Source organism: Stegostoma tigrinum, chromosome 9 (genome assembly GCF_030684315.1).
Source record: "Stegostoma tigrinum isolate sSteTig4 chromosome 9, sSteTig4.hap1, whole genome shotgun sequence".
NCBI lineage: Eukaryota > Metazoa > Chordata > Chondrichthyes > Orectolobiformes > Stegostomatidae > Stegostoma > Stegostoma tigrinum.
Window position 1 is genome coordinate 34,533,031 of NC_081362.1, and position 15,033 is coordinate 34,548,063.

The 15,033-nt window shown below is 41.3% G+C and overlaps 1 protein-coding gene across 1 annotated transcript in view; it reads right to left on the bottom strand.

The window, feature by feature from the left end:
- Positions 1–8,598: 8,598 nt before the first annotated feature.
- Positions 8,599–15,033, bottom strand: part of tagapb (T cell activation RhoGTPase activating protein b) — a 143,755-nt gene continuing 137,320 nt past the window's right edge. Inside the window, exons 11-13 of the mRNA XM_048536008.1 lie at positions 14,537–14,726; positions 11,603–11,717; positions 8,599–10,605 (exon numbers count right to left, since the gene is read on the bottom strand). Coding sequence (XP_048391965.1) covers positions 9,209–10,605; positions 11,603–11,717; positions 14,537–14,726 — 1,702 coding nt within the window. The 3' untranslated portion in view covers positions 8,599–9,208. The remainder of the gene's footprint in view (positions 10,606–11,602; positions 11,718–14,536; positions 14,727–15,033) is intronic.

The following is a 15,033-nucleotide window of genomic DNA, read 5'->3' on the forward strand; positions in this document are numbered from 1 at the left end:
ACCTGGGCCATCTCCAACACATCCCTCACCTTCCTGGACCTCTCAGTCTCCATCTCAGGTAACCAGCTAGAAACTGATGACCATTTCAAGCCCACTGACTCCCACAGCTACCTAGAATATGCCTCCTCCCACCCACCCTCCTGCAAAAATTCCATCCCCTATTCCCAATTCCACCGCCTCCGTTGCATCTGCTCCCAGGATGAGGCATTCCACTCCCGCACATCCCAGGTATCCACGTTCTTCCAGGACCGCAAGTTTCCCCCTGAACGCACTTGACCGCGTCTCCCACATTTCCCACAACACATCCTTCACACCCCGCCCACGCCACAACCACCCCCAGAGGATCTCCTTCGTCATCACATACCACCCCACCAACCTCCGGATACAACGTATCATCCTCCGACACTTCCACCATCTACAATCCGACCCCACCACCCAAGCCATTTTTCCATCCCCACCCTCGTCTGCCTTCCGGAGAGACCACTCACTCTGCGACTCCCTTGTCCACTCCACACTCCCATCCAACCCCACCACACTCGGCACCTTCCCCTGCAACCGCAGGAAGTGCTACACTTGCCCCCACACCTCCTCCCTCACCCCCATCCAAGGCCCCAGGATGACCTTCCATATCAAACAGATGTTCACCTGCACATCTGCCAATGTGGTATATTGTATCCAGTGCACCCGGTGTGGCTTCCTCTCCATTGGGGAAACCAAGCGGAGGCTTGGGGACCGCTTTGCAGAACACCTCCGCTCAGTTCGCAACAAACAAATGCACCTCCCAGTCGCGAACCATTTCAACTCCCCCTCCCGTTCCTCAGACGACACGTCCATCACGGGCCTTCTGCAGTGCCACAATGATGCCACCCGAAGGTTGCAGGAACAGCAACTCGTATTCCGCTTGGGAACCCTGCAGCCCAATGGTATCAACGTGGACTTCACAAGCTTTAAAATCTCCCCTTCCCCCACTGCATCACAAAACCAGCCCAGCTCGTCCCTTCCCCCCACTGCATCCCAAAACCAGCCCAGCCTGTCTCTGCTTCCATAACCTGTTCTTCCTCTCACCCATCCCTTCCTCCCACCTCAAGCTGCACCTCCATTTCCTACCTACCACCTCATCCCGCCTCCTTGACCTGTCCATCTTCCCTGGACTGACCTATCCCCTCCTTACCTCCCCACCTATACTCTCCTCTCTCCCTATCTTGTTTTCTCTCCATCTTCGGTCCGCCTCCCCCTATCTCCCTACTTATTCCAGTTCCCTCTCCCCATCCCCCTCTCTGATGTAGAGTCTAGGCCCAAAATGTCAGCTTTTGTGCTCATGAGATGCTGCTTGGCCTGCTGTGTTCATTCAGCTCTACACTTTGTTATCTTGGAATCTCCAGCATCTGCAGTTCCCATTATCACTGCTCGAGATATGTTGTTGTGCACTTTGGCAGGAAGTAGGAAAAGCTGAAGATTATTTAAATGGAAAAAAAAACACAGTAAGCTCCAATACAGAGGGATTTGGGAGTAGTTGTGCATGAATCACAAAAGTCTAGCATCCAAGTTCAGTCAGTAATGGGGAAGGCAAATAGAATGCATTATGGCCCAGGCCAAACCCCCGCTATTAACTTTCTATTTTATTTAAATGCAAGTGTTAAGATGCTGCATTCCAGGTATGGTTCGATTGATCAAACTACTCAGCTTTAAACAAAACACTGTTTAGTCTTACACCACAGTTCAGAAAGAAACATAAAAAGAATTGCCGTAATTTTAAATCTGTCAAAATACTTCTTAAAAATATGTTGATTTACTATGGCTCATCAATTGTTCTAATACAGCAGCGTTCCATAAACACACCCTTGGCAGAGGCAGCTTCAACAAAACAGATTTCCCTCACTTGCTACCTCCTCCAGTCTAGGAGAAGGAACGCTGACAAAATGAATCTCGCAGCAGAGAGAGACTCAAGCTTTCTGTAGCAGCAAAGAGAGAGAGAGCTGTATCTAGTAGCTTCAACTCGAAAAACCCCAACTTCAACAACTGAAAGCAAAAGCTAGAATCCTAGAACTGTGTGAACCTGATTCCATCCGCTCATGCTTCTTTTGTCTAATTTTTTAAAAACCCAAAGCTATTTGTTTTGCTTTCCATGGAGTAAACACCTCAATACCAGTTTTACAATGCTCCTCTTCAAGAGAAACAAGGCAGAAAAAAATGCCTGTTAAACACACATATCAAAAATGTTGATAACAAAGTGTGGAGCTGGATGAACACAGTAGGCCAAGCAGCATCTCAGGAGCACAAAAGCTGATGTTTCGGGCCTAGACCCTTCATCAGATGACCCTTCGTCAGCTTTTGTGCTCCTGAGATGCTGCTTGGCCTGCTGTGTTCATCCAGCTCCACATTTTGTTATCTTGGATTCTCCAGCATCTGCAGTTCCCATTATCAAAAATGTTGATGTTTATTTCAAAGGGAACTGAGTATAAACATAGAGAATTCCTACTAAAGCTATACAGGGCGTTAATCAGACCGTAACCGAAATACTGTGAACAGTTTTTGGCTCCTTATCTGAGGAAAGGTGCATTGGCTTTGGTGGTATTTAAGATAAGGTTTGTCAAGCTGATAATGTGAGAATTGAATAGCTTGGAGTACTCATTGAAATTTAGAGGAATGAAAAGTAACTGAATTGAAACATGTAACATTCTGAGAGGACATGACAAGGTAGATGCAGAATGGTTTATTTCTCCTTGTGGGAGAGTCTAGGACCAGAAGGCATAATCTAAGAATTATGTGGCCCCATACAAGGAATATTTTTTTCTCTCAGAGTACTTTCAATCTATGGAATTCTTTGCCCCAAAGGTTTATTGAGGTTGGTCTTTAAGTCGATTAAAGACTGGGATAAACAGATTTTTAATCATTCAGGGAATCAAGGGTTATAGGGTAACGACAGGAAAGTGGAGGTGAGTGTTATCAGCCGTAATGTCATTGGATGACACAGCAGACTCAATGGGCTGAATGGCCTCCTTAAGCTCCTTATGTCCTCTGGACCATTAGATATTGATACAATTTATGTTTATAAGCAGCAACACTTGAACAATATTCAGACTTGAACTAATAAGTGGCAATTATCATACATCTTACAATACCGTCAGATGATGACCATGTCCAATAAGAGAGAGCCAAATCATCTGTTCATGACATTAGATGTTTTACTATCACTGAATCCCTCATTATCAACATCCTGGTGCTTACCATTGATCAGGGGCTGAACTGGGCCTTTCATATTAATACCATGACTATAAAAGCAGGTTAGAGTAGATAATTTCAAATCACAGAATTGTTACAGGAGTCAAGGAGACCATGTCTGGGTTGCCACTCCATTGGAGCAATTTACCTAATGTCCCTAGCTTACCTTCTCCTATAACCCTGCACTTTCTTTCTTTTCTGTTAAAAATTCAAATGGCTCTCTGAGGCAGCTGAGTCCAGACCCTAACCACTCACCGTGTAAAAAGGTTTGCCCTTATGTCACCATTGTTTCTTTTGCCAACAACCTTAAATTTGTGCTTTTGGCTCCTTCCTCCAATTTGAACAGTTTGTTTTACTATCTAATCTGTCCACACACCTCACAATTTGAATAAATGTTTATGAATGTCCAAGAAACAGAATCTCAGCTTCTCCAATCTATCTATGCAATTGAAGTTCCTCTTTCCTGCATGGACCAACCTCAGGGATCTTTTCTACACTCTCCCCCATCCTTACATCCTTCCTGAAATGTAGCATTCTATACTGAGTGCAATAGTCTATTTGGAATCAAACCAGTGCTCTCTATCAGTTTAACATAATTTCATTGCTTTGATACTCATTGTCACTTTTAATAAAGCTAAGGATACTGCCATCAATCTTGTCTGCCACCTTCAAAAATTTATAAACATGTATGCCCAAGTCCCTCTGCTCCTGCAACCTCTTAGGAAATTGCTGTTTATTTTATATTGTCACTCCGAGTTCTTTCTATCAAAATGAATCGATTCACACTTCACTATATTAAATTTCATCTGCCACTTCTGTGCTATGTACTTCTATGACTCTATGATTTGTCCATCCATGGAATCAGCCTATGTCTTCTTGAGCCTCTACACTATCCTCAATCTTTCGCAATACTTCCAAGTTTGAATTATTTGGAGATTTTGAAATTGTGCCCTGTACACCAAGGTGTAGGTCATTAAAACGTATGGGGAGGAGCATGGTTCTTCAGGCCAATTCCTGGGCCCTTTTCCAGTCCAAAAATAAACACACATTAACCACTGCTTTCTGTTCTTTTTTATCATTTTGCCAATTTTGCATCCATATTGCTGTGTCCCGCCTTACTCCAAGAATTATAGCTTTTCCCGCAAGTTTGTTGTGTGGCACTCTGTGAAATGTTTTCTGGAAACATGTGTATACCATATCAACAGCATTCCCTACTGAATCTTTCCTGTTACTTCAAAAAAATCTCTAGCAAGTTAGTTAAATACAATTCGCCCTTAACCAATCAGTGCTAATTTTCCTTAATTAACCTACATTTGCCTTTGTTACTATTATTTGTGGCTTGAATGATCATTTCTAGAATCTTCCCCACTGTGAAACTAAACTGACAGAATTATAGTCCCTGCGCTTAACTTTATGCCTATTGTTTAGCTAGCGTGTAACATTAGCAATTGTTGTTTCTTAGGCGCCATCCCTGATTTTATGGAAGACTACAGAATTATGACAGTGCCTCTACTCCACCCTCACCTCCCTCAGTATCCTTGGATGCATTCCATTGATCCTGGTATCTTATCAACCAGCCTAGTGCAACCAGCCTATCGATATCTCCTCCTTATCAATTTTGAATCCTTTACGTGCCTGAACTTCTGCAGTGTGTAATCCACTACCTATCTCCCAAAGTTTGCTCTGAAAGGCATAAGTCGGGAGTGTGATGGGTTACTGTCCACTTGCCTGGCTGGCATCAGCTCCAATAGCAGCCCCGAGTCTTAATGCCTTCAGAATAATGAAGCCAAATCAATCAGAAATTAATCGACATAGATATGCACTCCCTCCATTGCAAGGGTACCATGACAGCAGTGTGTGCAATCTGCACAAAGCATTCCAGCAACTCACCAAGTCTTTTTTGACAGCATCTTCCAAGCCCCTAATCTCTGCCATGTAGAAAAACTAGGGCAACAAATGCTTGGGAGCATTGCCACCTACAAGTATAGAACATAGAACAATGCAGCGCAGAACAGGCCCTTAGGCCCTCTCCAAGTTACACATCACCCTGACCTGATTCATTTTGGAAGGTTGAATTTGAATGCAGAATATAGGGTTAATGGCTGAATTCTCGGCAGTGTTGAGGAACAGAAGGGATCTTGGGATCCAAGTTCATAGATCCCTCAAAGTTGCTACCCAAGTTGATAGGAATGTAAAGAAGGTGTATGGTGTGTTGGCTTTCATTGGCAGGAGAATTGAGTTTAAGAGCCGTGAGGTTATGCTGCAGCTCTATAAAACCCTGGTTAGGCCACACTTGGAATATTCTGTTCAGCTCTGGTCACCTCATTATAGGAAAGATGTAGACGCTTTGGAAAGGGTGCAGTGTAGATTTACCAGGATGCTGCCTGGACTGGAGGGCAGGTCATATGAGGAAAGGTTGAGGGAGCTAGGGCTTTTTTCATTGTAGTGAAAGAGAATGAGAGGTGACACGACAAAGGTGTACAAGATGATGAGAGGCATAGATAGACTGGATAGTCAGAAATTTTTCCCCAGGGCGGAATGACTATTACAAGGGGGCATAATTCTAAGGTGATTGGAGAAAGGAATAGGGGAAGTGTCAGAAGTAGGTTCTTTACACAGAGAGTGGTGAGCATTTAGAATGTGCTGCCAGCAGTGGTAGGGGAGTCAGATACTTTACAGGCTTTTAAGTGACTCTTGGATAGGCATTTGGAGGATAGAAAAATGGAGGGTATGCAAGGTAGATTGATCTTAGTGGGATAATAGGTTGGCACAACATCGTGGGCTGTGCTTTATTGTTCTATGTTCCATGTTCTATGAAACTACATCACTGTTCTTTCACTGTCTCTGGATGAAAATCTTGAAACCCCATTCCTAATATCACCATGGAGTTATCTATAATAGACAAACTGCAGTAGTGCTCTGAGCAAGGTGAACCCCTTTCCTGCTCACCTCTACGATCTAGCTACTGGTCTCTCATCAGTGTAGCTGTTGTCAGTGAGAGTCACACTATTCCACATCTGAGATTCAATCTAAGACAAAGTGGCACTCGTGCTGATGTGATTCAGCAAATCTCTCAGCCAAAGTGTCACAAACAAATCCTTTTTCACTCAGCTTAGTAGCAGCTGTGAGTACTGAGTATTTATTTTTAAGTAATTCCATGAATGGAGAGACCTAGTAGTTCGGGTACATAGCTCTTTAGAAGTTGTGTCACACGTAGGCTGTGGTTAAGAAGGCATTTAGCTTGCTTGTCTTCAGTGCTCAGGCCATTGAGTAAAGGATGTCATGTTGAGGTTGTATAGAATGTTGATGAGGCCACTTTTAGAGTACTGTGTATATTTCTGGCTGCCTTGCTATAGGAAGAAAATTATTAAATTGAGAATTGTTCAGAAAAGATTTACTGGGATGTTGCCAGCAGCAGAGGGATTGAATTATAAGGAGAGGCTAGAAAGGCTAGGACTTCTTTCACAGAGCTTAGCAGGTTGAGGGGTGACCTTGTGGAGGTTTATAAAATCATGAGCGGCATAGATGAGGTGAATAGCAAAGGTCTTTTCCCTAGGGTGGATGGAGTTCAAAACTAGAAGAGAAAGATTTAAAAGAGACCTGAGAGGTAACTTTTTCACACAGCGAGTGGTTAATATGTGGAATTGGCTGTCAGAGGACGTGGTAGATACAGATAAGTTACAATATTTAAAAAAGCATTTGGATGGGTACATGAATGGGAAATGTGGGCCAAAGGCATGCAAGTGGGACAAGTTTAGTTTGGGAAACTCAGTTGGCATGGATTAGTTGAACTGAAGGGTCTGTTTCCATGCTGTGTTACTCTATGACTCTATAACTTGAAGCTGCTACGTTTTGGAGCCATTGCTGATTTGTCACTATGTTTTGTTTTATTCTTTTATCAGTTTAGGTTTAGAGCTGTGAACTGGGAACTGTGACCTGAAGATGAGTTTTGGACTGTGGTTAACAATTTATGTCAACGGGAAAACAGACCAAACAAGCGTTTCCTTATTTGTGAGGCCAGCCTGGAAGTTAATTGCAGGTTGATTCCTGATCAAAAGTTCTGCAGATGCTTTGTCACTGGGGAAGAACATTACCTTTAAGCAGGTAGTAGAGGTTGGCTATTAATGAGGTCTGTACTCACGGATTCATTAAAACAAATCTGGAAAAGAGTTATGGAATATGGTGAATAGTAATTGGGATCTGATGGAAAAGATAGTCTATTAAGCAGTGGTCAGAGTTTGAATTGGGCTTTAAATTGAGCTTTCTATAGGAAGGAAGTTGGCTGTTGATGTGACAGTATGGAAATTTTAAAGATCCCTACCTAATTACCCATTTAAGCACTTGGAAGCTGAGATAATAGAAAAATAAGTTATAAGTGTAAGCATTATTGCCTTTATCTGAGGGGAACTGTAAAGGTGACTCTGACTGACATCTTTAGAAAATCAACTAAGAAACTATCATCTGCACCTGTGGAGCAACACATCGTGAAATCTTGACAGTTTGGTTACTTTCTTTTATTTTGTCCCTTCATCGTGTTTGTTTGTCTGTATTTTGTGTAAATGGAGCTGAAAAAGAAAAGGCTTTTGAGATTAAAGCATAAACATTGACTAGCTTACTCCGCTAAAGTTACTGTATTGTTAATGAATTGCTAAACCCTTTGTTTAAGATATAATCTGGTGTCTGGAATTGATTGTTCATAGAGTCTGGGAAATGTCTGGTTAAGAAACATTCGGGTTAATTTGAGGGATTTTGAAGGTTTTAATTTTATTGTGTTGCAATTACAGAATTAGAAAGACTGTCTGTCTCTGTGTCATAACACGTCTTCAGTTGTTCTTGCTTTTTTTCACCTTGTATCAGGAAGCCTGGAAAACCCACAAATATTTCATTAAATTTGAAAGCAATACTGAAATATTCCTCCAAGTGAGCAATTAGCAAATGCTAATAAGCAATCTGTCTCTCCCTGGGAGTTTATATAAACAGACTAACATACTTAAGTTATGTGTAGAAGTTGATGAGTTGGCACCAATAAGCTTGAATTTGTCACATCCTCCCCTTGCCCATATCCAAATCCATGCATTCCTTAAAGTTGAAATGCCGCCTCATGACTCTTAATACAGTTACCCCAGACTGATGTATCAGATTGCATTGTAATGATACCAATTAACCAGACTTCAAGTATCTGAATCTCAGGACATGGTTTCATACTTTTTGAAAGGCTAGAATATTAAACCAATGGGCTAAAGGTACTATGATGGTGTTTACATAGCAAATCATTTTAATTATGAAATAAATGGACTGGATACAATGGAAACATTTTTATTATCGTAGTGAACAAGTTTAAACATTTTTGCAAAAAACTTTACATACACAGAGCATTCTGATAATTTTCATATATAATATTTACAAGGGATGTCATACAAAATGTACAATGACCAGTGATATCACTTTAAATATGACTCATGGCAACTACTTTGAGTCCCTTCCATCATTTCATATTGAAATTGCATAACATAGATTTTCATTTCAATATTGTCTAATGATTAGTAATGGGTGGGGTGGCAGGAGTGGAGTACAATTTTACACCAACTCACTGGATAAGAAGTTAACCAGATTAAGTGGAACACTGATTTTAGAACTTGTCCAATATAATACATTGACTTCAATGGGTAAACTTAGCCGGAGTGTAAGCTAAAGTGTCATCAGAATCCCAAATGACAGAATAGGTTGAAACTGCCCCAATTTGGGTAGGGTATAAAATCAGGATTTCACTTGATTCTCCTAGTTTCTTATTGGGAAAATTAGGCTACAATTGCCCCAGGGAGTTTCAAAAACCCCAAATAACGGCATATTATAATGCCATTTTATGCCATAAATCTTAACTAATTGAAGGTCAGTACTTAAGGACATTGCAACATGCCAAAAGCTTTTTTGACTGTGTTAGTGCTTTAACTAAGCCCCAGCATAGAAAGTACAGCTTTTACCCACATTACACACAAGATTCTTTAGCGTGCTGAATCTGTTCATAGTCCTCAAGGTTTTGACTGAAATGTCTACATAACTGTTCATGCTTGCTTTTTCTTAGGCAATCAGACATGGCTCTCCCCCTGTACTGTTTTGCTTTTCCAAATCCTGTAGGGTGCATATTGTTTTCAAAATTGTTGCGTGACTCTTCACGCTGATTAGTTGGTTTAGGTTGTCCCTGCTTAACACAAGAGTCAAAATGGTTTGTGCAATGATTTTGCCATGTAGGATAGAGTAGGTCCTCTGTCAAAGAATAAGGCCGAGTCTTCTTCCCAGCAATGACTGGACAATAGAGTTTCTTGACTTCTTCCAATTGAGACAACCTTCTCATGTTTTTCACAGTCATTAATTTCCTTGTAGCATCAGGGAGAAGTGGATTATTTTCTTCAACAGCTTTATGATATGGAGGTGGGCTACAAAGTCTTTTGCTATCAACTTGCTGAAAAACCTCATCAATTGAAGTTGTGCGTGCCCTGTACCTAACAGCATTGCTCTGATTGCCTTGATCCTCATGGACTGTCTCACAAGTGGGAACTTTTTCTTTCCAACTATTTTCCTTGGAAGATTCCTGGTTTGTGTTAAATGTCTTTATAGGACCCCAGCTTTGAGTCTTTTTCAGCAGTTTCTTGACTTTTTCTTTCATAAGTTTTGCATTATTATCAGGATCCTGAATAGAATTTGTTTGAAGGTTTTCTGGGCATTCTGAAAAGGAGGAATTCTCCTCACTGCAACAAGTCGGGGAAACGAGTGGAGAGCTGATAAAAACAGAGTTTTCTGATAGGTTTGAATATGAACTAGCCAATGAGGAAATGGAAGAGGCCTTTGAGGAAGATGCAATGGAAAGCTCAGAATGTGAGCTGGCATTAAGGTTGTCTGCAATCCTGTTGCTAAACTGATACTTTGTAAAATGTTCCTCAGATACCTGTTTTTCCATTTGTTGGTTATTAAAATGCAGGCCATCAGTTGAGATTGAACAATCATCGTGACTTCTTGCTAATAATTCCTGCTGGTTGATCATTTTTTGGTTTGAGTTGATACCTAATATTGGTTCTGAGCAGCGTCTGTTTATCCTTACGGTATAACATTCAATTGTGAGTGCAGGTGAGTGTGTGGCCTTGGCTCTCAAGGCTGCTTCATCAGCGGCATCTACTGATTCAGTGCTACAAGAAGTCATTGTGCAGTTTCCAGCGTCAATGTCAATTTTACCATTCTTCTTTCTGTTCATTCTCAGCTCTCCATTGCTCTTCCATAGTTGGTAACAATTTGAGTTTGCACGTCGCCTTTTCTCATTCCATCCATCTTTACAGTCATCCTGGTCAGTGCTGTCATAAGCAGAGTCGTTTTGCTGAGAAGATAACGTGTCTGTAAATAAAATGACAAACACTTTGGTTTAGCTATGAATGACAGGGTCAAGGATTCAAGTCTAATTGCAGAGCTTAGAAACATAAAATTATGGAATTTGACCAGGTGTGGGCCATTCAGCCCTCTGACCTGCTCCACCATTTATTCTGATCGTGGTTGATCCTCTATCTCAATGCTACATTCCTGTTTTCTCCTCATACCCCTAATTCCTTTAAAACCTAAGAACCTAAAGCCTAAAAAAAATACTATTTCTTGAATATATTCAGTGACTTGGTCTCCACAGCCTTCTGTAGTAGAGAATCCCATAGGTTCACCACCTGGTGAGTGAAGGACTTTTAATTTGACCACAGATGTCACTTTGGGATGAAACATCAAACCAATCTCCTCTTAGCAGGAATGTAAAACAAAAACCTTGGCATTCATTTCAAAAAAGAAGCATTCTCCTAAAATCCTGACCACTTTGATCCATCAGTAACTAAATGTAAACATCTTAGAAACCCTACAGTGTGGATGCAGGTTATTTGCCCATCAAGTACACACCAGCCCTCTGAAGAGTGTCCCACCCAAACCCACACCCCACCCTCTTCCTGTTACTCTGCATTCCCCATTACCTAGCATTACCTCCATCCCTGCATTACCTATCCTGCACTCTCCTGGATGCTATGGAGAATTTAGCATGGCCAGTCCACCTATCCTGCACATTTTTGGACTATGGAAACAGATCAGACCAAACTCATGCAGATGCAAGGAGAATATGCAAACTCCACACAGACAGTCACCCAAGGCTGGAATCCAACACACCATGTCACCTCCAGCATCATGTTTGCTGTTAATAGAGACTTGCTGCATGTAAACATGCTACAATATCAGCCTTCAACATAATAATGAACACATTTCAAGTGTAATTCAAATATAGGTTGCAAAATGCTTTGTGTGTGTTACACCTTACCAAATGAAGTTCTTAATGTGATGCATGAAGCAAACCACATTGACTTACCTGCTTTATCACTGCATTCTGGTAGCACTGGCACTGATTCACCAAGAAGTGTGGTTATATCATCCCCAAATATTAGACAGCAGTTCTCAATCAGAAACTGCATCAGATCCACAACCTGTAATGAAAATATTTAGTTTTGATAATCATACCAGAAACATTAGTCGGTATAAACTTGAAAAATTCTCCAGAGAATATTTCTGATTTTAAGGACGATTTAGCAGATAATTTGAAAAGCAAATTAGATTTTAAAAAATTATTCATGGACTGACGATGTCACTGGCTAGGCCAGCATTTATTGCCCATTCCCAATTGCCCAGATGGCAGTTAAGCATCAACCACATTGCTATGGACCTAGAGTCACTTGTAGGCCAGACCAGGTAAGGACAGCATCTTCCTTTCCTAAAGGACAGCTGTCACAGCCATTAAATGGAAATTAAGTGTTGCAAAATAATGTCCTCAAAACCTCTGGATACCATGCAGTTGTCTTTCTCAGTCTTCTGTTGCTCCTTGATATTTGATGGTTCCAACAATTGGCCTGCTCTGAAATGCCCTTTTAGCACTTAATAAATTCAAGACAGCCTCCTTAAGTTACTAGCACAGAATTATTATGGAGCCCATTCAACCCAACCAGCTCTGTCATCTCGTCCAGTTCTGTTATCTAGTGCCAATCTCTTGTCTTCTCCCCAAATCCCTGCATAAGATTACCATCTCAAAAAACATCCAATGCCCTCTTGAATGCCTCAGTTGAACCGGCCCCTATCACTTTTCCAGCCTGTGCATTCCATAATAATAACTCAGTGTATAAAAATGTCTTTTTCTGACATCACCCCTGCACCATATGCACATCTCTCAAATCTATGCCCTCTCATTCTGGTTTAAGGAACAGCTTCGCTTTATCTATTCTGTTCAGTCCACTCATGATTTTGAAAACCTCAACCAGATCTCCTCTCAGACTTCTTCTCTCGAGGGGGAGCAGCCCCAACTTCTTCAAGTTATCCTCATTAATGAAATTTTTCATATCTGTAAACATTATAAGCTGAATAAGCTCCTCCATCACCCTATGCACTATGTCAAAATTTCCATCTCTATTCATCTTTATGTGTTCATCGTTGATACAACAAATATTTATCATTCACATCAGAAGTCAATGCCTAAATCACCCAGATATGAATAATTTAATCAGTAAATCAGATGGCCCCAGTTTAAGCTTGGTTGGTTTTCAGATGAAAAATTTCCTCAGATGTCTCATCTCCTTCACAATGTTATTTTATAAAGAGGTTTAACACTGCAAATGTTTCAGGTACTATTGTCTTTTATTGTTAGAATTCCTGCCATTCAAGATATTAAGAGTGAGTCATGTGCTGAGCTTTAAGGTGGCCCAACTGATAGTTATAGCATCAAAGGAAACTGCCACACGATGAACAAGCCACAATAATCTTCTGCATCTATATTGGGTTTTGATATAGAAAATGTTCCAATATTCTTCACAGAGAAGGAAAGAGTAATTAATCAAGAGCTAAAAAGTTGTAGAAGACGAGATCAGAGGGATGTTAGAACTTTAGTTATGGTGATTTTGTTCTGAATGGTGGAATGTTCAGATGAATGTTAACATCAACTTAATTCAGACAATTCCAAATCTTCTGTACATCTTAGGTTAGAGGAAAGAACCTTCATGGTTTCACAATAAAATGGTTGACAGAGTAATTATCAATGACTATTGATCCAAACTGGCATTTTTTCTCCTGTAATTTCCAGATTCTCAATGCTCACTGTATTACAGAATTAAACAAAACTTTGGCTGTTCTGCCTTTCCCTGGTGGTGGTCTTAGAGGCAGGAAGGAAACTTAATTAGGCAGGATGATGGTGTATCTGAATTTCTGCACCTTTCCCCTTCTACGTGAAATTAAGTCCAGGAAGGGAAGACCATGATCATTCTTCCCAAGTTGCTGCAAACTGAGGTCCTTAAGAGATTTTTTAATTCATTCATGGGATGTGGGTGTCACTCTCTGGCTGTGCCAGCAGTTATTGTTCTAATTATCTCTGAGAAGGTAGTGGTGAATTGCCTTCTACAACTTCCTCAATCTTTGGTGTGTAGGTATACCCACAGTGCAACTAAAATGGGAATATTGGGGTTTTGACTCAGCAGCAGTGAAGGTCCAATGACCAAGTAAAACCCCATCATTTGCCTTTGATACTAACTCAGCAGCATGCAAGCTTCTCACCATTGGGCTTGCATGGCAGCTGAAACCACGTGAGCAGCTTGTCACCTCACAGGGGTGTGGGGTTGTCTTTTCTCAATCATAGGCCCTCAGTGCCTGATTAAGGGCCTTGACATTAGGAATGGGTGGGGTCCACTAAGAACAAGCCCTCTTCCTTTTCTGTCGACTCCTCCTGCATTTGTTTCCCTATGACACCTACGTGGCAAAAGCCCCACTCCCCACATTAATTTTCTGTGGCCAAGATTGTATCTCAATTCTGGGATTTCAGCATGTTTTCTTACTGCAGTGGATATGTGGCACTGCTGAAAACAAGAACTGCTGGTTTCGGATTAGTGGGCAGCTCCCAGTGAGCCAAGACTTCTGCTCTCATGTTCATGATTTTGCTTGACAGCGTGTCAGTACCCTTGCTTGCCAATACCTGTTTGGTTTGTGGTTCAGGCCTCCATCTTCTTAAGACACAGAGTGAGTCTGTCACTAGCCCTTTAGCCTGTAGGCAAGACAATCAATGTCTCACTAAAGATCTACTCTCAGTCTTTGCACATGTATGGAATAATACTTCCAGGTCAGAATGGACTGCAACAGCTAAACAAGACTGCTCAATCATGACCACTTGATGAAGGCAATTAGGGATGGGCAACAAATGTTAGCCTACCTAAACAATGACTGCATCTCATGATCAAATATAAATATGTGGAAAAGTGCACAGTATATTTACCCTTGCAAGAACTTCTTTCTGTAATTCAGCAGTGACAGGTTTGTTTGGCCAGAGCATATTTGGGCCAATGCAGATTGCAAGATTATGAGCATTCATTTTGTTCACTTCTGAATGTTTGTTGATATAATACAGCACACAAAACAAATAGCGAAGCAAAAGAGAGTTGTGGCTTGGAAGCTCTGTCAGAAGCCTAAGGGAAAATAATAGAATGCCAATTTGGTTAGCTGCAGATTAAAACTTTGCTTACTCAATTAAATACTTCTCTAAAATAGCAGAAGTTTAATAAATATGCATTAAGAAGTCTGAAATAACGCGGTGTGAAGCTGGATGAACACAACAGGCCAAGCAGCATCAGAGGAGCAGGAAAGCTTGACGATTCGGGTTGGGACCCTTCCTCAGAAATCAATTCTGAAGAAGGGTCCCGTCCCGAAACGTCAAGCTTTCCTACTCCTCTGATGCTGCTTGGCCTGCTGTGTTCATCCAGCTTCATACTGAGT